At 39.2% G+C, this 23,112-nt stretch overlaps 1 protein-coding gene across 4 annotated transcripts in view; it reads left to right on the top strand.

The window, feature by feature from the left end:
* The window catches only part of PPP2R5C (protein phosphatase 2 regulatory subunit B'gamma), a 69,331-nt gene that overhangs the window by 3,412 nt on the left and 42,807 nt on the right, over window positions 1-23,112 (top strand). For 2 of the 4 annotated variants that reach the window (XM_072337208.1, XM_072337207.1), the window contains exon 3: window positions 10,233-10,392. In XM_072337208.1, the coding sequence (XP_072193309.1) occupies window positions 10,233-10,392 (160 nt within the window). Of the gene's footprint in view, window positions 1-10,232; window positions 10,393-22,070; window positions 22,310-23,112 lie in introns of those variants that run through there. The other 2 variants (XM_072337210.1, XM_072337209.1) reach the window with 2 other exon arrangements.

Below are 23,112 nucleotides of genomic sequence, written 5' to 3'. Positions count from 1 at the left end.
GCTGACTGTAAGCAGAGTTTGTATTAGCTGCCACTTAAATGTGCAGAAGGGAAACTATTCCTTAACATAGTGAAGAACAGCAAATATAGCAGTGCTCTGGGATATACTATTGATAAGGATTGTTTTAGGATTTTTTCTTTAACAAAGGTTGTTCTTATGTTTCCTTGTGCCTTTGTTCTGATATGGCTCTTTAAAGATCCTCTTCTGGATGTAAGTTTAGAAATACACAGGTTCATGTCATTTTCTTTTCAGCAAAATTATATTTAATGGGTATGAATTTAATGCAAATGAGTGTGATGCAAATGGCAGATAGTAAAGACTAGAAACTGTCTGCTGCACATAGAACAGGGGACAGCACAAGCAGCAGCATCCCACAAATACTTTATTTATAGACGCTTAACTATATTTATAACACTTAGCTAAGTTCATTATGTCTTGGACTTCTGTAGATGAAGTTATAAACGGATCTCAATAGTTCATAGGAACAAACAAGTGCTTCTCCTGTCTTGTGGTCAGGGAGATGAGATTTTGGTTGAGTGGATCTACCCAGCAAGTCTGAGAAGTGATCTGAAGTCACACCAGGTTTAGTGGTAGGCATGCATTTGCTGAGGGGGGTTGTAAGGGACTTAAGCTGGTACTTCTGTACTTCTGCTGAAATCTACAAAGGGACACAAGTATGTATAGAAGCTCTTCAGTAGCTGCAGTGTGCAAGAGACCTACTGAAATAAATACTTTTTTGTTCACATATCAAAGGATTCCATTGTCATTGTATTTGAAAACAAGATCCATCTTGCCCATTTATTTGTTTCCGATGTTCCCCCCCAAACAGAGATTTAAGGAGAAAAAACATAAGTTGATTCTTCTCCTATTATCTGTGCCTTGCTTACTTGATGTAATACAAAAAAGCCATGCTAGATAAGACCAGAGATCCATGTTGCTTGGTATTTGGTGTGGCATGTAGCTGCTGTACAAGAAAAGAGTTTCAGTTGTAGAGTAGATGTGTGGTTTTTCATCCTTTCTTTAAGTCAGTATGTGGCTTAGAATGTTGCCTAACTGGGTGTTATATAAAATTGTTTTCATATTATTAGTGATTTAACTGTTTTTGTTTTTTTATTTTATATTTTATATTATCTAAATGTATGTCATTTGTCTTCCGAGCCCTGTTTAAACTTACCTGGGTGGAGGACTTCCATATCTTAGATTGTCCTTCTGTAGTACTGAAGCTACCAGAGCTGTACAGTATATGTAGGGGTGGAGGGGGGTACCATGCTTGTTTGTAACCAAATGCAGGTAGTCCAGTTCACAGTCCCACATATTGTTCACTTTTTGTACATTTGAGAGAAAAGCTAATTTAAGTTCATGTCTGACTTAAGGTTTTTACCCGTTAGTAAATATGAATTAGGGTAATTCATTGACAGAACTGTTGAATCTATGCCACGAGGAATAGCTTTATACTTCAGTAATTAGTCTAGAGTATTTGTATCTTCAGGTTGGGAGCAAAGACAATCTGTTACACGTGGTTGCACTCTGAAGGGATGTAGACTTACTCTGGTGAAATACTCAGGGATTTGTTTACCAACGACTAAAGCCTGTAATCAAAACACACAATGAAGAGAAATGCCCAGGTGTGGGTAGTGATTATCCCAGCACTGTGTAACTTGTGGATGTATTCCCTGTGAGAAAACTGGCCTTTGCAGAAGTTTCTTTCTTTGGGAATAAGCTTGTTACAGAGCTCTGTTCCACACAGTTGTGTGGAGGTTATATTTTGAGTTCAAACAGGAGTAATGCAGAGTCAGCTGCATTTGAGTGCAGACAGTCAAGTCTTCCCTCTGTTGTTTCACTATCTTAGTAGTTCTGGTTCTCTGTCAGTCTGTAGCTGGATTGTTACAAATCTTACAAGTTGGCCTCTTGTTACTTTCAGTATTTATTTCTCTAGAAGGAGTAGTAAGTGATTGTGGGGAGATGTTATCATTGCCTCTGTATAGCAAAAACCTAACTTTTTATTTCATAAAACTCAAGTGTTTCATACAGTGCTGTATTAATAGTTCTCAGGCACAAACCACAGGAAAGAAAGTTAAGATCTGAACCATGTAGACTCTTATTTCTGTATTTGACCTGTGGGAATGTATGTGCTAAAACTTGCACTTCTCACTGATGCTATCTATTGCTACAGGGAACACAGGTTGGTTGACATTAGTGTTGGCTGTAGCTGCAAAATCACAAAGCACCTCGTGTGATCCTAATACTTAACATGCCTGAGATGGGGTACATTAAACCTGCAGATGGATCATTGGATTGTAGTTTTGCTCTCTGTTTCGTGTTGAAATTGAACTGATTGCACTGGAATGGTATGGGAGCACTGGGATGACAGATGGCTGAGGTTCACCCTGGAGATGGAAGGTTCAGGAGTAGCTGGTGACCCTTCGTACAGCACAGTACGAGGTGACAGAGTGATAGCTTCTTCTAGATCTAACTATGCTCACTTGAGAAGGCGTGAAACCTTCTGAACTCATAGTTTTATTCATTTCTTTATCTGGATGCTCATTGTTTGTAGCAGGGGAAAAGCTACTTTTGTTTAACAGAGTATTGGGTTGGTGAGACTGTGAACAAAGACGAACAGAAGTCATGATTCTGTCTTCAAGTTCTTCTGCTGGCAAACACAAAGCTAGTGTGGTTTGAGTAATGCGTGTGTGTGTATTACTGTATCATTGTTATGATGTTCTACCCTTGTGTGTGTAAATGTAGTGTGAATATGTTGGTGGGGAGAGAGCCCTCAGGTTTGAAGGAAAACAAACAAACGTAGGTTGTTTCTTTAGGTTGTTCTTGAAAGTTAAAAGTCATTGAAAGAGAAATTAAGATTTAAATTGAGAATTAATGTAATTTGAACCAGGCCGTCATTTATTCAGATTCTTCATCTCTATATTTTTTTATAAAAGTTCTGAAATAATACTTAGGGCCTTATCTGTTTTTAATCAAATTATCTGACGGTTGCACATAACAAGATTGACTTTTCTGGGCCATTTGTTTCTTTGAAGTTTCATTATAGAAAATGCATTAAGAAACAAATGTTGCCTCACTGCTTATGCTTGCAAAGTGCCAAGTGCTCGTTGGTGGTGTTTCAGCACACACGAGCCAGCGTGAGTAAGCCTAAGTCGGAGCTGATGGGGCACCCGATTGCTATTGCCAAAATTGAGTTCCTCTGCAACCTCAGACTGCAGGTCTGATCACAGCCCAGAAACAATCAGAGACAGTTTGAGTAAGTTAGTTAAAATATTAGGTTTAGAAGGAGGAAACAGAAACAAATGCATGCTACTGATACTTAGCTATGATTGTCAGGTTAGAATGCAAGAATCTGAAGGTTGTAGTTCACTGAGCTGAGACATCTTTGGCAGTTGTCAGCATTGGTTTGATGTATTGCAAGGCCAGTGTATTGCAACAAAACTAGGATGATATAAGTCCTTAGAAGATCAAATTTGAGCTGTATGTAAGCATCTAACAGGAAATACGAGCAAGACTTTCTATTTTGAAAAATAAATGCTTGCAAGAAAGGCAGGAGAGTTTCAGCAAGTTGTGGATCAATCTTTTGAAATGGTTTGTGTGTAAAACCTGCTGTTGTGCACTGTTTGAGTGTGAAGACTCACTGTGTGTGGGGAACTCCCCGAATGCAGGAGCTAAACAGCAGACTTCTTGTTGGGTCTGACAAAGCACTAGTGGCACTCCGGGGTTATTCATCAGGAGCAGCTAGCAGTAATACTGCAGTGTATGAATGCAGAATCACAGTTCCTAAATGAGTACCGCAGTGTAATTCAGTGAATGCTGATTGCTGTGCTAAAATGTATAAACTCTGTCACTACTCAGCTGAAAAGCTGATCTTTTCATTTATCAATGTGATACAGTGGATCCTCAAAGTTTTGTGGTGCACCTCTTGCCATCTTAGCAAATAAAAACGTAAGCTGATGCAATCTGCACTATCCTGTACATCCTGACCAGTGAGAGGATCTTCAGGAGTAATGAGCATATACTTTCTGGAAGGGTGGCAGTGAGGATTGTTTTAGCAGGGCAGTCCAGGCATCGTTCTGGTAATAATCCTTTTAAGGAAAAATAGAAATCAAAATGCAGCCTGTTAGAGGCTAACCAAAGCCACCAGCACCAGAAGCACGGTCATTAGAGGCTCCTCCAAAGTTGCTTGTCCAAACGTTCTTGAGCCGATTAATCTAGTGAACAAGAATGACACAGTGGTGCAAATCTTCAATAAAATCAAAACTTCAGAACTGTTTGCCACTAAAAGTGGTGCCCTGAAGTGTGTTGTTTCCTTTTCTTCAGCTGCTTTGTTGAAGGAGCAGTGTCCCTTTTTATTTATCTAGATGATTAAGAACCTGTGTTGAAATTTATAAGGTTTGCACTGAGTCTCTGCTGACTGAAGATACTGAAGCTTAAGGTCCTACCTTGTTGCTCCACATCAAATGCCTTGCCAGCTGTGGACATAAATTTTAATTATTGCAGACTGTCTTAATAGCTCTGAGCACTGCCTTTATTACTATGACAAGAAATTCCTTCTAATGTTTCCTGTTGGAAAGCATGTTGAACTTCAACTTGAGAAAAATCTCAAGGTAATCAGGAAGTGTTTCAAGATGTGCCACGTGGAGATGCGTTATTTTGGTGGTGGTGGACTGTCATTCACCACAGATTTAGAGTATGTACTGATGCCCAAGAGAAAACTACCACTTAATTAAAAGGCTCTAAAAAAAAAACCAACAGGTTTAGTCAAAAGCAGGCAGGGAACCAATGCATTTTCTCCACAATGGAGAATAATAAAGTGCCCTGAGGATTTGTAGAAACTAGCCTGAAGGAATGAGGACAGAACATCTTACACACACTAATGATAGTGTATTACATAGAACAATTGGTCACTGCAGATATTTACCCATATGCTTTAGCTTCAAAATAGCACACTGATGACAATGTATCTGAAGGTGTGACTGCATCGGTAACAGCAGTGAGCAGCAGTGTGTCCTGCTTTCAGAGGAAGGAACTTGATTGTTCTCTGTGGAATTTAGGGTGAGAACTGTTGCCATTGCCAAGCAATTAATGTTAAAAAAATTAAAAATAAAAACTAATGCATTCTCAGTTTCAGCGTATCAGTTCGGTGTTTGTTTTTTTTTTATTAAGACGTGTGAATTGATAGGCAGGGAATGCTTGATCTAGGAGACTCGAGAGACACTAGTGTAGGATGGTAGAACATCTGGAATTTTGACTGCAGGGTGAATTTTGGTACTCTTTCCTCAATGCCAGCTGCTAATCCTATGCCACCGGCCTGACTCTCGCAGGTATGCTGTGGGTATAATTATTGGGTTGCCTGCTGTTGGGCTGTGTGTTAGATGTGGCCTGACACTGTTTCCAGCCTCAACATAGAGTAGTAAATGAAGACCTGCAAAGGAGAGAGCTCTGAGGCAGTTTGAGATGCTTGGAATGTTTAGAGATTTCTGTGCTGCTTTGAAGTAATTCAGAGGAGAAAATCTGAATGGTATTTAGATTTCAGCTACTCTCCAACCATTTTAACTTCTTGATCTTTGATTTTAGTTGTCATCTCAAGAGATAAAATTAAGACTCAGCTTAATTACGCTGAGCATCTGTTTGGAATCTACCTTTTAGCTAGATTATTTTAATAGCAAATTGGACCCTCACACATGTTGAAAATGAAGTTGTAAATGTCTTTTATATTTTTTTCCAGTACCTTGTTTAGTTTCAGTAAATTATATTTCAGATTCAGTGTAAGTTTATTTCATCTGTAATTCAGAGAGCTTTTAAAGCTTCTTTCGAGACTTGCTTGGCAAGAAATGGGTTCTTCTGGGTGCTATAGATCAAGCCTCTGTTTATCCTAATGAAGGGTAAATCCATGGGGGCTACTTATTGTATCAAAATGAAAAAGAAGAAAGGGATTAAAGCTGCATTAATATAAGCATTTTCCTTCTATCTCAGGTTCAGTATCTTGATTCTTATCAAGTGTGTTCTGCTTTTTATCTTGTGTTTAAAAAAAATAAAAAGGGAGTTGTTATCATTTGATAACTGATACAAAAGTTTTGGTAGGTAAATCTTGCATTCTAGACTTCTCATAAAGACTTTTATTGGTATGGAGCCTGCAGTTTTTATCCTGGGTTGGTACATGTGCCTATTTAAAGTTGAGTTCATCTATGTTACTCAATAGAGGGGAGAAATTTGCAGGCTAATGCTAACCAGGTATGTATAAAGAAACACCATATAGGATGTTGCCTAGTTTTGTGTTATCTGTAGGCAGGGAGACAGAGTATCTCTTGCCTTATGCTTAAGGAGGTGATCTCTTTTTGTCACTAGTACTTAAGTCATTCAGTTGTTTAAATCTTGATTTAAGATCCATCCATCAGCATCTTCAAATTCCTCCGCTTCTCTGACCACTTTTATCTTAAAACTAAGCATGAAAGCTTGCTGCTTTCTTCTAGGTTTGGCTTGGAAACCCTTTGGGTTTTCTGGAGCCAGAAGGCTTTGTATAGTCTGGTCTAATTCAGTTATTTGTGACAGTTCTCTGAAATGTGAGGTCAGACCAAATTTTTTCTGGTTGCCTGTTTGGTAAAGTGGTTTGAGTACTGGTGGTTTGAGGGACTGTCAGTGACAGAATGTCTTGAGTCTTCTGAAGAGAGTTGTTGACATGGGATACACGGTACGCCGTTGTTCCTGCTCTCATCTCTTAGGTGACTGTCTGAAGTTACCACGTGGGATGATGGATGATGATCAATTAATTTAAAAGAAGACAAACTGGCTGTAACTGGAGATGTGCTTTGTCCACTTGATTCTTTTTGTCTGATGACAAATGCAGTGTTGTGCTCTGCTTGATATGCACCTGTGTCATGTGGTCAGAAGGATCAGACTGTTCGAAGCAGTGTTGTTAAAACAGTAATGTACTTCAGTCTTCATGCATGAGGAATTCTACCTATGATATCTTTGCAAAGGCTGGAGCACTTCTATGAGGGGAGGCTGAGAGTGCTGGGATTGCTCAGTCTAGAGAAGAGGAGGCTGGGGCAGGGGGATGATGGTCTCTTTCTTGAGTTCATCTTAAGCCTGTTCATGGGAACCAAGGAGCATAAGCTCTGTTTTCTCAATTATTAAAAGCAGGAGTCAAAAGTCAGAATCATGCTCTAAAGGCTAAAATGATCAGAAAATCTGGAGGTTGTTTTTAAATTATGATCTACATAAACACTTTCTTAGAGTGATGATTTTTTCAGAGTAATTTGTACACATCTTTAGGTTTATCAGCCACTTTGAGTTGAATGTAACTATATAAACATTTGGGTAGGAGGGAGCAGTTTGTCAGAACAAGAGTAAGAACAGGTATTTCCCATTCTAATTACAGAAAGAATTGATAAAAGCGCATCTGTAATTTGACTGTTCTGCTGTCAAATAATTAGATTGTTCTTCCTTGCCAAATGTCTGTCAGTTTTCCTCAGGAATTGTGGTTTCCTGTGGTTACTGGGGGGAGGAAGCTGAGCATGGGTCTTCATTCAGAACTAAGGAGCACTGCATCTTTTTAAAAGTGAAGTAGTGTGAGTTGTTCTCATTAGGTTTGCAGTTTCCTAATGCAGAAAATGAAAGATGGGGTTGCTGAAATGTGCTGCTAAAATTGACATAATTTCTTCATGTGCCCTTCTATGCAAAGGCTGTTTCTGTGCCAGTTGTGGAGGTGAGTACAGTCTTGAGAGCATCATAGTGCCACTTGCGGAAGTTGTTAGTCATTGCTGCATAGTGTAGCCTTCACATAAACAAGGTCCGTAAGCTGTTCTGGCAGCTTTCTGGTGTGTGATGGCTAAACAAGTGGAGCACAGCTGAAATACCCAGGCATAGCCAAGGATGACGTGGAAAGAAGGGCTGGTGATTCAGGGCGGGAATTATGTGGAGCCATCACTGCAAGATTGGGAGTTGCCATAGGAACAAAAAATGCTTTCTTTCGACGCCTCTATTTAGAAATGTTGCCCATCCTTTTGAATAACCACTCTTGGCTAATTTTAGAATTTATCTGCAATTCAGAATACATGGTTTCCTGATGAGTGAGTTACCTTAATATACCACAGTGTGTCTGTGTGCAGGCACAAGTGAGTACTTGTTAATTCACAGTTGAGAATTTGCTTGGGAGCAGAGGAAGCAGGAAAGTGACTTTTCCTGTTTTAAGTAATGAACAAAAAACAGGTGGTAATGGAAGATAGCCAGTTCAGGAAAACAGCATTAAGCTCAAGCATAACATTGAAAGTATAGAATCTTGTGTAGTAATATTGCTTCTAGTGGGTTGAAATTATAATTAGCTTTAATTGCATAATGCATGGCAAATCACTACTTCCTAATTTTTTTTTCCTTCTGCTTTGTCACTTGATAATTTAGAACGGGTTTTTTTTGTTGTTTTTTTTTTTAATTTGAGTTAAGGGGTAGAATTTACCTTATGGATCATTTGTATTTCAGCAAAAAGATTTTTTAGCATTTGGTGTTATAGAGAAAGACTAAAAAATATATTCACAGAATGCAAGGAAATGGGTATTACTTGTATGTAAATGCCTTTAACTTACAAACTTGCACCATTTTTAGTGGAAGTCTAGAATATGTTCTTGGTAACTTGTGGTTATCAATGTATTGTCTCTTCCCTGTATTTTTGTTCTTTTAATAGAAAATTAGCAGAATGGAGATCTTAGATGTTTAATGAGAACTAAATGTTGCTTTCGGTCATTTTCAATGCATGAACAGTTCTGTTACATACAGTACCGTACTGTTGAAATACAGTCATTTGTCTGCTGGTTGAAGAGTATTTGCTTCTAGATAAAGGTTTGCGTAAAATGACTGTCTTCAGTTTACCTACCTTTAGACTTTCTGAATGGTGATGCATCGTAACGTTTCTACGTGCACTGAATGTGCTCACTTACAGACCGTATGGAAATTGCTAATGAAGAAGCTATTCTGGAAATCCTCTTTAGAACACGAGATTTCCATTGTTTTAGATACATCCCCGTGAAAGTGTTTGGTGATTGAAACACAGCTTTCATCTCTGTTATATGTAAACTCATTGAAACGCTGAAGTAGCAGCATTACAACCTGATTTCCATCATTAATTCCATTCCTATCCATTTTTTGCTTTTATTTCTTATCATCTGGGCACTTATTGAAAAGGGGGCTGTGTTCTCTTCCTGTAAGAGAGAATGGCCAAGGTGTCTTTTCAGTGGTTGGCTGCAGTGTAAAATGGTTTGCAAATTTTAAGAGCTTCTGTGTTAATTTAGGATCCTGTTTTTCTTAAAACAGCAAAATCAAAGACCACCAGACTGCAGTACTTGCAGTAAGATTTCTCACTTAGCTATTGTTACATTCCTGGTGTGGATTGTTTCTAGGTGTGTTATTCTTGTAAAGCTCCTTGTGAAGTTATTCGTGTTTAAAAACAACTATTGCTTACTTTAAAAAAAGGAAAGAAAAAGAAATTGAGAAAAGCAACATCACAGGTTCTGACAGACTTTTGTTCATGTTCCGTTTTATTTAACTTGAGTGAGAGCGCTATCAAATGTGTTCTGGGAAGTGGAGCAAAAAGGTCCATTCTTCTTATTCTGTTATTTAATTCATACAGTGGTACAGTGACAATATGGTAAGGAATATTACAGTAAAAGACGCTTACTCTGAATAGGCAGTTAGCTGCTATGTGTACGTTTTAGAAGATGCTTAAGTTTCGCTACTCTATCTGCTTCAGTAATAAGGCTCATCCTTTTTATTTTCTAAACCTCTACAAGTCTGAACACCCTGGCCAAGGTAGGACTCTGACTGCAAGTTACAATACAAATAGGCAGAGTGAAGTTCAGCTGCTGTAAGTAGACAGAGTCCTGATTCATTTGAAGCTCAAGTCAGATAGCTGAGTACCTTCAAGACCTGGGCTCCTTTTGCAGATGGTGGGAGCAGCTGAGGAGCTACATTAGAACATATCTTTTCAGTTTGGCAGGTACCTGAATAAATGGGTGAGTGCATGTAACTGAAGGATTAATTTCCATCTATGTGAATGTTACGGTACAGAAATAATACATATAGTGAACAAAATAGCTGTACATTCAGGGATGACAAATAGAACGTTTTGATTGAAAGGTTATTTTATATAATTTCTGTTTAAAAAAAAACAAAAACAAAAACAAAAAAGATGTTCCATGTCCAACTACAATTAACTGTTTTTGTTTCTTTTTGACCAGGTGTCAAACAAAAAATCAAACAGCGCTCCTCCCCCAGCACAGCTATCTAAAATCAAAGTACCAGCACCCCAGACAGTACTGAAAAAGGAAAAGCGTCAGAGTTCATCAAGGTTTAATGTCAGCAATAACAGGGAGCTTCAAAAACTGCCAGCTTTAAAAGGTATGTCTTTCTAAATCAAAATGATTATTTTGAGGGACTGTGTGTGTGAGACAAAAGCGTTTCTACTGTGACACTTTCATCTGAAAAAGATATATTAAATATTAGTGTATGCAAGCTTGCACATACTTGCATATGCAAACAGACTTCCAGTCTGTTACCATCTTGGCAGCAAGTTTAGGAAATACCTGGTCCTTTTTCAGCCCAGAAGGGTTTATGTGAAAGCAAATTCACCCATCTCACAAAGAAGTAAAATATTTGGGGGTTTGTTTTGTTTTGTTTTTCCAAAACATCAGTTTTCTGTCCTCAGTGAGGCATGCTCAAACCCTATTTTGTGCAAACAAAGATCTTGGCGCTGAGAGAAGGCCAGGTGTATCCCTGCTTGTCGACTGGATTTCCTGAGCATGAACTAGACACAGTTGTGTCTTTCTGGTGAAATCGGTTATTTTTCTTTTGTCAATTATAAGGCTTTGTGATCATATGGAATTATGTTTACTGCTGTCTGCGATGGAAAGACAATAATAATTGATGTATCTTCTCTCAGTAATGTGGTATTTATTATCTTCATTTTAGCTACTGTCTGTGTCTACATGTCAAAGTATTGTGCTTATGGTACCTTGTGGATTTAACTTATGGTTTTCCAGACGTGCTCAGATGTACTGATCTGTAGGTTACAAGAAACTGATCTGCTCTGAAGGCTTATTTTAAAAATGGCATTTTTGGGATGCAATGCAGACTGCTTTCCCGTGTTCAAAGTTGGTAGTGAAACACCAATACATCACTGAAATGTTAGGCAGAACAGTGGTAGATAATGTGAAAATGTCAGTGGATAAGACTTTTTTTTTTCCACTGTAATTTTCCTCTTGATATCATGCATTAGTGTTCCTTGACAATAAGGAACCCAGTTTCCCAGCATACGTGAACTGTACTGCTCTTCACATGGATGAAATTAGGCTGCAGCATTCTTCTTATCTCACAGATACTGTTTTGATGAAAAGAATATGAAACAATCATTGTGCTAGCATGATAATCTGTATAAGAACCTTCAAGACTTAAATGCAATTTACTTCATAAGTTTCAATCTCTAATATTAAATTTCTAACTAAAAATATGTCACACCACAGATTATTGAAAGGTGTGTTGTACGCCTTCAACTGACAGGGCAAGTTCACGCACATACAGTTAGCCATCACATCTGGGGTGTGACATAAGCAAATTACACCAATTAAAAGTGGTGCTTTTTGGAAAAGGATAGCACACAACCTTGTTGACTGGCATATTCCTCTGCTCAGAGAATCTCTTGTAAAGAAAAATACTCATGACTTGTTCTTAGAACCACCATTTTGTCCAGTGGTAGATATTGTGTTTTGCGTAGTGTTTGGGGCTGTCAGATCAGTGCGACTGGACTGAGTATTCAATTGGAAGCAGAGTGGATATTGAGATGGAATGGGAAAAGTGAGTGTGGATGGAAGAGGGTACAGGTAGTCCATGAGGGATGGGGTAAATGGACAGGAAGTTTTGAAAGGTGGAATTGGTATTCCCACCAAATACTGGGGAGTTGAAAGTGGAGTTTTGGATCCATTTTGACTTTGGCTATGTTGCAGATTAATAGACCAATGAATGGCAGAAGAGAGCCTGACTGGAATACAGTAATTAAAATAAAAAAATCTTAATCTGTGTAAGATGTGTGTTAATGCTTTTGAAGCAATGTACATATGTGTCGACAGCAATATATTGTGCACATGCCTTGTCTTTCAAGCTGTGATTGCTTTCCCCTACTTTCAGGTGACAGGAAATAAAAGGTGCTGAGCTTAGCTCTGGAGGATGTCTCCTAGTGCTGTACGCGTGTCCACAGGCTGTTGAAAGACAACCTTTGTTATGAAACACTAGTACCACTGGTGATCTAGTGATGGATAATAATTACTACCTTTACTAATAAGGCTATGTCCAGTCTCATGGATTGTAGCCAGGCACCTGTCTAATTGCTGTTCCCCGTACATGTGCTTGCTTGTGGCTACTGGACTTCCTAAACTTTCTTGTTCTGTGTTTGGGATTTTTGCATGTGTTTCCTGACTGTCTGGACAAGAATTAAAGCCTACTGGCCAGGCTGCAATTTAAAATGACCAAGAGGATGAAGGTGGGTTTGACTTGAGTAAAGGGTTGGAATGAACATAGTATTGTTTTGGGTTAGTTGTTCAGGAAGCTGGTTAAAACTCCTAAGGGGAGCTGTATTTCTGTAGCTGCAGTATTGGAAAAACGTCCTTCTACATGTAGTAGGCCACAAGATGTGCATTCCATTCATAAATACTGGGTTCGGTGCAGTGTGAGGTACTTACATAAGGTTGTATTAAAAACACAACTTACAGAATGGAACTGCCTGTGTATGCAAAGTTGTGTTAGATTTGTGGAAGCTTGTGGCTGGTTGGCTCTCAGTGGCCTGTGGTGTTGCTGAAGTATGGCTGCTTTCTTCTATGCTGTATGACTGGAGCTGGGGTCAGTGGATTGTTTGAACTAATGAGGGGGGGGGGGGAGAGGGGGAGCTTCCCGAGTGGTTTTTGGTCAGTGTTTCTTACATGGGGAAACTAGCCTCAGTTTTTGGCCTTCAGGTACGCTGCTAACTTTCAGTTTGATATTACATGGAATTGCTTCTAGAAATACCAGTGTGTTTGCCCAGTTAACTGCTGTTAGTGCAGTGTGATTTGTATTCATTGGAGCAGATTACACTTGACATTGTAAACCCTCAGTTTATTCAGGAAATGGAGGATCTGCATAGCTTAGCAGAAAGAAAAGGAAATAAATTATGAGTTAAGAGGCTCTAAGAATAAACAGAGAATTTCTGAGAAGTGTGGGGTGCTGTTGCTTTGCAGAGGCATACATGCATTAGCAAAACTGCAAGCTGATGAGGATCCCTGCAGCACAGGGAAGTGCAGCCTGACTCAATTGGCAGGTACTATGTGCAGTCTGCCTGCACATAGCCCAGGAGTATCGCAGGAGGGCTGCCTCCTGCACCGTAACCTAAGGTCAGATGTTGTGAAATATCTAGCTAGTTTCTCACTGAAACAAAAAAGTTCTGTGCCTGCAAGTTTGTGTTGTGTTAACTTCAGCTTACCTGCTTTGCCACGTTTACTAAGATTTGTAGTATGGGTACTTATTACAGAGAGTTGGTTTTGCTTTTAGCTGTTGTCTGGGAAAAGTTACTTGGCCTAATGGAGTGTTTTGTGGGCTTTTTTTGCGGTGTTTGAAAACTTTCTGATTAATGCTTTGGTTATAGCTAGTATAAATAATTAAGGGTGATTCAGCCTTCAGAAGCTTACCGTTATTTTAGTGCTGTTAAGAAAATGCCTTTTAATTCAGGATGTATTTAAACTGATGGACTTAGAATGCGTTCTGAGACACAAATGTTCAGCGTGGATGGGTATTTATTGTACGTACCTGACAGCTGTTACACTGAAGTTTGTGTTCTTTGCAGCCCTCCACTTAAACTTAAAGAAGAATCTGTATTTCATTTTGCACTGAGCACAGTTAGATTAGCAAAGAACCCCAGAGTGTCTGTGATTTGCTTTACCCTGTGCTGACAGTTACTGTGCTAATTTGCTAGTGTTGTGGATTTTACTTCAGGTCTTTAATCTTGGTTAACTATATGAGCTTCTGACACCTAAATACTGGAAAAAGCTCTACAATTGTGGTTCCACGCTCTGCCACAGGTTGGCTGCCCCCCACCAGCTCAGGCTGCCCAGAGCCCCATCCAGCCTGGCCTTGGGTACCTCCAGGAATGGGGCACCCACAGCTCCCTGGGCAGCAGAGCCAGGGCCTCACTGCCTTCTGAGCAAAGAATTTTCTCCTAACACCTGAATCATCTACTTTTACAACTGTTCCCTCTGTAAGACTGTGGAGAATGGGCTGTACTGAAGGAACTGGAGCTGTTTAGTTTGAGGAACAGGAGGCTGAGGGCAGACCTTACTGCTCTCTTCCAATATCTGAAAGGTGCTCACATTGAGAGTGGAGTTGGTCTCTTCTCTCTGGTGAGCGTAGTTGTATTTATTGCTGGTATTTTGCAAGAACATGCCGATTTTTAATAAACTGCGTAAATGTGCAGTGTGTAGAGAGGTGTTGTACTAAATGGTGATGTTTTCTAATGATATGATCTGAATCCTATGATACAAAACAGTGTTTCATTGAGGATTCTTGAATGCAGTACTAAGATGCTCTGAGTGGAATAAAACACTTCATACATGGTCACATACTGTTGTGTCACAAATCTAGCTTAAATCTGCAAGTAATATTCATTGAATGATAATATTCTGTCAGTCCTAGAATAATTATCTTAGAATGCGATGCTCCATAATATTCTGAAGTGTTAAATAATATCCTTAGTAATATGTGTTAGTCATGGTCATGCATATGTGAATTTGGACATAACTCAAAAAAGCTATTTTTATAGAATGTCTGTTTTTTAAAGCTGGATGGAAATAGGTTTTATAGCCTCGTGGTGAACTCCCATGATGCCAGTGTGATGGTCTTGTGTTGCTGCTTTGTCTTTCTTTGTATATAAAAGTTACCATTGTTTTCCTGTAATCTTAAATTGAGTTCAGCTTTTGTTTTCAATTTCAGTTCCTAATTTGTTTACAGAATTGTTTCTTTCTTCTGGGGGCTGGGTTTTTTCCTGTCCTGGAAAGTGTCTTAAACACACACACACACACACCCCTTCATACGTGTATGTACATATATATCTCAGTGTAGGAAGAAATAGCTCTATTGACTTAATAGTTTTAGTGATGAAATTAGGCCCAAAATTACAAAAAAAAAAAAAAAAAAAAAAAAAAAAACAACAAATATCATTAAAAAAAATGACAGATCATAAGGATACCATTTTCTAAACACGTGTCATATGGAGCGTGGGGTAGATTTCTTTTTTTCTCCAAGAAGAGACTTCATAGGTGTGCCAAATTCTGTGTCTGTTTTATGCAAGAGGAGAACTTGAGGCTGGTGACCCAACTTGTCTGCCTATGGTATAGGATTCTGATAGGGAGAAAAGTGTTAAACCTTTCCTAATGCTTTTAAGTTGTAAGTGGCTGCGGAAGAGATTTCTGTTTTCCTTCTCTGTGCAATATTGAAATCTGATGTATGAAGGCTGCAGAAGAGGTGATCCCACCCTAAGCTTCTGATGCACTTTAAAACAAAAAGTGGATGGAGGAAGAGCAAATATTAATTCCTCAAACAATGAGGAAGGGGGAAAGTGAGAGTTTCTGAAGAGATCAGGAATAGAAAACTCTTCTGTGTTTCTCTCCACACAGAGAACAGATAGCTAAGCAAAACTGAGACCAAGGTAAGTTAAAGAGGTAAATGAAGTATTGCCCTTTTTCTGTAGGGAAATTCAACAATATATGTTAGTGACATCCCCATCAGTTAAAACTCAAGCAGCGTGTGTTAATTTTTCATTCAACTACCATCTATTTTCTTGATGCAGAAGAGGTGGAGTGTCTGTAATATTCTTGGATTTACAGGAGTCTTGAAGGTAAGGGACTTTCTGGAGGTTTTATTGAGCATTATCCTTATAAGCCATTGAGACAGGAAATCTGAATGCTTAATGTCCCTTCTGTCATAGAAGTTACTCCCAGTTGTATATTAGAATGGAGGTGCAGTACTTCAGCCATTCCACTTAAATTGTGCTTCTTGTCTGCATGCATAGCAATTAAAGAATTTCGTCCAGCTGCAAGGGGGTAGCATTGCAGTTCTATGCAAAGTAAAGTAGTAGATTAAACAAGATTATGCTGCTCTAAAAGATAATTTGCCCTGAGATGTAATGCATTTAAAAGGCAAAACACTGAGGCAAAACAAATTCGTTGTCATGCAAAGCATCGCTGAATGCAGTCCTGTCAAACAGATGATGTTTTCTCCCTTTTACATGAACTACATTGGACTAACTCGGTATGCTAAATGTTATTCTTCTGATCCTGGCTGCGTTCATGCTGTTACAGTATATTTGGCAGCCTAATTTTCTGTTGAATTCATTGAAACAAAAAGCCTGTAGATGAAAATATTGCAGAAGGTCCCATATCAGTGCGCTTAGTTGTCAGTGAATGTACTTATTGTATCCTATGAAAGAAACCTGGAGGTTTTCTTTGCCATGTTAATTTAGTAACTTTGCGTGTCTGGAAAATCTATTGAAACAAATTTGAGTGATTAAATTGATGTAATGTTGGTATACACAGAAGTGGTAGAAATTTCAAGGAAAAAAAGTTGTTTAATGTTGGTATAGGGAAATACACAATGAAATGTGTAAATACTCTAATCATTATGAAAGTATTAGATTATTGAGTAGCTATCCCTTCTGAAGTGACTTTGTAACATTCTAAAGATGCATTCTAAACATTCTAAAAAAGTGCCCCTTGTGAGTGTATAATAACTACCTAAAAAAAGGTTCTAAAGAGAAGTACTTTGTCTTATTTTTCTTTAGTTAGCTTTACATGAAATCATAGGCTAGGATTAATGAACCATTTTTCATTTCAACTGCCCTATCCAACACCTACTCATTAGTCAGCAGCTGAAAGTGTTAGAAGAATGCTTTACATCTGTCACTGGCAGCATTTCCTACCAAACTTGTTTCCGCTCAAGCCTAGATAGAACCCATTAAAATAGAAAATAAGACAACATCATATTTTAAATTGTGTATTCTAACTTCTGTTCAGAGTTTAATTCACTTAAAATGTCTTTTATTATGTTCATATTTATAAAAAGAACATTCTGTCAATTGCACAGGTTTTCATTATTGTCAGACCTAAACATTTTTATCACATTAAACTTCTCCTTTCGTAAGACATCGACTAATCAAACACTGTTATTTAATATTTAGACATTTGAATGTATGAGTGTTTGCTGGATAATTATCCTGCTTTCAAGATTTTACTCTTAAATGTGATTTTAAGCTTCATTTCCTGAAAATGACTTGTGATCTGTATAATAAAACCACATATGGGAGTAATATTGGTATGTGTTGACTTCTGTACAAGGTGTTTGGTTGAAATAGGTTGTCAGTACTTGAAAAGGAGTCTGTTTATCTTCCCAGGGAAGTATGTTTTTGCACCAAATCATGTTTTTAAAAGACAGTTCTTTTTAAGGTAAAGAATGCTTTTTTATTTCGTTGTGAGGATTTCTGAACTTGCTATATATTCTTTAACTGTTTTCCACTTACAAAATGTTCTGAGTATATGGTGTTGGCTAAAGAAAAATTTGGTCCTGTTGAGTGTGTGTGTGCTGCAGTGACTGCAAACATAAGGAGATGCAGGTAGAGACAAGTTTAGTCTAGTTAGATATTTGTAAATTGCAATTTTAGTTAATTTTTTTCTTGTGTACCAGTAAGCAAATGTCAATGGTTTTTCAACACAGAATGCAGAATGCCATCTTTTCTCCATGATTTAATCTTTGAATTCTTTACAGGAGCTAGACGATAGTTCAGATCTGTTTATTTGCCCAAGTAATGTTTTTTTTCTTATTTCGATATCAGGATATGTAGCGCTTACTGCCTCTGTTTGCTTGAAGAATATTTTTATTTTTTTATTTTTACTTTCTTTTCTTGTTTGTCCTTTGGAAATGAGCTAAACCTTGCATGAGGGAGTCCAGTGTCTCCTACTGCTGCAGCTTCTTTTCTAGACTGCAGACTTGCTTCCTTTTCTTCCCCTAAGACGGCTGTTGTCCTCAGGTAACTTTCTGAACTCAATGTTCAGAGCTTGGAAGAGACCTTATTCTATAGCATTACATCATTTGTGAGAGTGATAAATTTTGCCTGAAGGGGGGAAAGAAAAGTTTCTTGGATGAAACTCCCTCTACTCTGTGCTGGTGAGACCTTGCCTGGAGTACTGTGTCCTGATATGGAGTCCTCAGTAAAGGAAAAAAGACACGGACCTTTTAGGGTGCATCCAGAGGGCCACAAAAATTATCCAAGGGATGGAACACCTTTCCTGTGAGGACAGACTGAGAGAGCTGAGGCTGTTTGGCTCAGAGAAGAGAAGGCTCTAGGGAGACCTGAGAGCAGTCTCTCAGTATCTAAAGGGAAGGCTGTAAGAAAGAAGGGAACAAATAATAAAAATGACTTGATTCATCCCAACTCACTTTCTTCTTTGGTTGGAAGGCCACTGAAGCAGATGGGAATGCAAGAAGAGGACTGAAAGCAGTCTGCAACTGGACTGGCTTAGGTCACTGAGGAGTAGTGGCTCTAGTAATAATGGAGTTATGCCTGTCGTTATCTAGGCTGAGTTCTAAAGATACATTTTCCCTGCTCCCCGACCCATCCCCCCTCTTTCCCAGTCCAGAAGTCCCAACTTCTCATTTGGTGAGAGGTGTCTTCATGGAAATAACATGAAGTCCAGAGCAGAAGCAAAGGCAAGCTTTGTCCAGGTGAATTTGTTGTTTGGGAGGAGAGCTGATGGTGACCTTCTGTTTTGTGTTGCGTGCTTTTTGGTTGTTTGCTTTTCAATGCTCCATTGACAACTCAAATGGAGCATTTGTTTTGAAGGAAATGCCAGATATGCTGAAAGAGAAATTTCTCTAAAGAGAATTCACCGCTACAGTGCTAGCTCCTAAATGTAACACATTTAAATATATCCTGAGATCTTGATAGGATTTACTGTCTTTCCTCTTGTCAGGAAGTTTGATGTGAGGAGCAGGGTTCAGAGGAACCCTGTGATAGCTATGGTTTTGCTATACTGTCAATGTGTATTTGCTATTTATTTGCTAACTTCAGCTACCCGTTTTTAGAATCAATGTTTTTTTATTTTGTTGCAGTGAAGTTGTCTTCATATGTTTGTTTAAATGACCTCTTCTTCTGCTCATTGATATTTGTTAGTACTATTCCATTTGCCCTAATATTCTTCCCCTTCTCATTAGTGAATCAATTCCTAATTCAGTTTTCTTTTGGTGGCAAATCAAATGCCTTAAGGCTGAAGCATAGAGCAGCTATATGGCCCTACCTAGAAGAGTGTACCTCTTATCTATAACTGGCGAGAAGATACTAAATTTAATGAATAAAGTGAAAGCTTTGTAAAGATTGAAGTTCTCCAACTTCACTAGTGCTTTGCAAGAAGCAAATATACTGAATTCTGTCTGTTTGAGCAAGATGCTTGAGTACTAATACGAAGTACTTGATCTGAGATGGAAGAGTCCTGCAGAGGATGGAACGTGAGCAGGAAATAAGTATTTCAGAAGAGAACTTGTTTGAATGTTATCTAGTGCTCTACCTCTGCTACAGCTAGCACTGCACATTTATCATTTAATCTTTTAGAACAATTTAGAGGATTGACCTTAAATTGTTACAGAAATTTTACAAATGAATCTCTAGCTATTCAAGCCATGCTTATGAATGAAATAGAAAATGACATTGTAACTGAGGTAATGTTACTTCTTTGCTTTGTTGTTACAGTACAGTGGTTGTGTACCTTCATACCTACCTACCTATTTCAGTCTCTGCAGGGAGATCCTAACAAACAGAAACAGCGTTTGGCCATTACAGCGAAGATGCAAATAGAGAGAAGGGACAGCAGCTGCCTTATAAAGATGAGGTTACCAGATAAACTGCAATCTTAAACATTGTTTTTGCTTCATCATACTGAGACATCTCACTAAAGAGCAGTCTAATTTCACTGCAGACATGAAAATGAAACAGAGTTTAACTATAAAATTCTACATATGAAAGTATTGCAGAAGCATTGAGCTATTCTTTCCTCCTTCATCTATCAAGATCTTGCAGAGCACTTTCTGGTTGGGTTCAGTCTTGGTTTTGGTTTTAAATCTAGCATTGTTACAAGGCTCTCTGTGGTAGCTAAAGATTCAAATCTAAGGTATAGCCAAGGAATATATGAATATAGAAACTGACATTTTTGAGATTGTGTATACAGTGTTTTTGTCTAGATTGTAAAGATGTATGATCCGAATCTCTGCAGTCCTAAAGAAGAGGCTTGAAAGTGCATCAGTAGTTTGTGTGTTCCACAAATGGTGCTTAAAAAGCAAGATCGGCTGCATTTATATCATTCATTATGCTTGGCTGTTCTTAATTTGGAGAAAAAGTTTACAGTCTAGTTTGTTTCACTGTTTTTATTGTGAAAGGATTTTGGTTAGAATTTAAGTTAATCCTTCTTGATGTAGGAGGAATTTACTGTCTGTAGTGAGTGGTGGAAAACTAATTCCCTCCAACTCCATAATTACTTTCTAAAACACTTGGATGCTCTCTAGTTATTCTTACTCCCCTACTCCCCCTGCAAAAAAACTCCATACACCAGCCACCCACCCTCACTCACCCTCCTATGAAAAACATCATCAAAAAACACAACTCAAAAAACACCCACGTGATATTTTTTAGTAAGTAATATTTCTAGGCTGTTTTCATTTAGGCTTTTGCATCGGTTTTGCATCTTTCTTGAGCATTCATGAGGTACTACCTTAATTCAGGCCCAGTCAGCAGTAAATCTAATTGATTCCTTCATGTATCACATGAGTAAACGCTCCTATCTTACCTATCCCAATTAGTCTTTTCCCTTTATCCAATTTAGTAATACTCAGTATAGCTCTAACTTACTTTTGATGGTGTGTTATTGTAGTTGGCTACAATTCTCCCAGCCAGCTGTGCATATGCCTGATGATTTTTCTTCAAAGTCATAAGCAAATTATACAACTGAAAGGCATCTTTTCTTTTGGATGTACTCCTCTACCATAAGATAGGAAAATGTTGTGTAGATCAAATAATTTGAATACCAAAAAAAGGTGATGTGCTGCTGCAAATAGTGCTTGGGGAGCAGTGCAGGTTTGGGGATAGTATAGATGCATTGTCTGCAGCTCTGACTGTCGCTCCTGGATGTGTGGTATCCCAGAGACAAAATGGGCCTTCATGTAACTCTGTGAAAACATATCTTCACATCGCCTGTGATAAAGGTTTCTTGCAGTCAGTCTTGTTACAAATACCCAAAGTAATTTAAGTAAAAAGTTTACAAATAGTTATGCTTTTATTTTTGTATTTCTTCTGGCTTTGTGCAGCAGTATTTTGCTGTGATTGTATCCTGGTTCTTACTGCTGGGACACTTCCATTCTATTGAGCTTACTGAGAACAAAAACTTGAGTTCTGCCAAGTTTACCAGCAAGTTAAGCTTAAATGTAGGTTTGTTTCTGTGCAAGAAACGTGCAAATGAGCTTGGAGCATGCATTCTTCAGTTCCCGAATGCCATGTGTATGGCTTTGCCCATGACAAACCCATGCAAGCAACAAGCCATGAAGTTCTTCATTGGAGCTTTCTATTTACAAACCACTGCTGAAAAGTCAGAGATCCATCTCACTGGGAGCAGCTTTTGGTATGGCTTTTGAAATGTAAAGATGTAGAAGATGGTGCTCTCAGTGTTGAGTTGACCTGCTGTGTGGCAATTCTTGGCAGCCCTGTTGAAAGAAACATTCAACTTTTTTTTTTTTTTTTTTAATTATTATTATTATGCAGCAAGTAACGCACGCGCTGCTTTAATGGCCATCACTGAACGTGAGCGGCGAGCCATAGCCGAGCTGAGACGCCGGTCCCGGTGCAGCCCTTTGCCCCAGGCCGCTTGCCCGTCTCTCTGGGCCCGGCCGCTGGGGGGCGCGCCGCCTGCCGCCCGGCCGCCTCCCATTCGCGGCTCGCCCGGTGTCATTTTAAGTTGCGGCCCTCAGCCAATGGGGCTCTTGCAGCCCGCTGACATCACCCAGCAGCCAGTTCCCTCCAGCTGCAGAGCGCTTCAGTTTCTGTCTTTTTTTAAACTAAAATGGAGGCCGGTTTCTTGCCTTAAGGAATACGCTGCCTTGCCCGGCGGAGCCTAGATGTTGACATGTAACAGAGCCGGCAGCAGGATGGTGGTTGACGCAGCCAATTCCAACGGGCCCTTCCAGCCCGTGGCCCTTTTGCACATCAGAGGTGAGTCGTGGCGGATCGCGACCCCCCCCCCCCCGGCCGGCTCCGGGGCGGTGCAGCTCCTGGTAGAGCCCTTTGTAGCCGGGCACCCGGCTCCGAGCTCTGCACGGAGGCTGGGCTTGCACGCCGGCATCGCACGCACTGTTAAAAGCAGGTTTTGCTGCTTTCTGCTGCAACTCTCCCATCCCCCTTTCAGCAAGCGCTGATGTCAAAGGATGTGAAGTCACTACCCCAGAAAGGTAGAGGGGGAGGGGGAGGGAAGAGCCAAGTTATCCATATACAGTTCCTATAGAATAGGGATAAACGGTGGGTGTGCTTCAGGGCTGCTGTGTGTGCATTGCTTGATTGGAACGCCTTTCAGATGCGCTGCAGCGTGTGGAAGAATTGGTCTTGTTGGGGGGCAGGGAGAGAGATGTGACATATATTAGGAAAATATCCTTTATGCATTCAGAGGGCATTTCCTAGAAGAGACGCAGCTCAGCCCTAACAAGCGAGCACTTATGTGCCCGTTGGCTCGTGTGGTGCTGAATGTTAAATTGCTTCACAGGATATGTCCTCCCGGGTTTATAAAATTACTGCATTGTAAATGTAAGCTTTATGTAGTTCCTAGGGAAGATGTATTTCTGTAGGAAGCTTCTGCGTAATATTGTGTATCTATTTTTGCGGTTAGTGAAATTTGTATCGCTGTGATTCTGTGACTTTCTCTTGCAGTGGCTATAAACAAGCTTCTTAACCAGTCAAAGCATTTATTTTTTAACATCCTCCTCAAGTTGGCTTTGTTTTTAGAACTTTTTATGAAAACAGAG

This window comes from Excalfactoria chinensis, chromosome 5, assembly GCF_039878825.1.
Source record: "Excalfactoria chinensis isolate bCotChi1 chromosome 5, bCotChi1.hap2, whole genome shotgun sequence".
Taxonomy (NCBI): domain Eukaryota; kingdom Metazoa; phylum Chordata; class Aves; order Galliformes; family Phasianidae; genus Excalfactoria; species Excalfactoria chinensis.
This window is presented reverse-complemented; position numbering and strand designations above follow the sequence as displayed.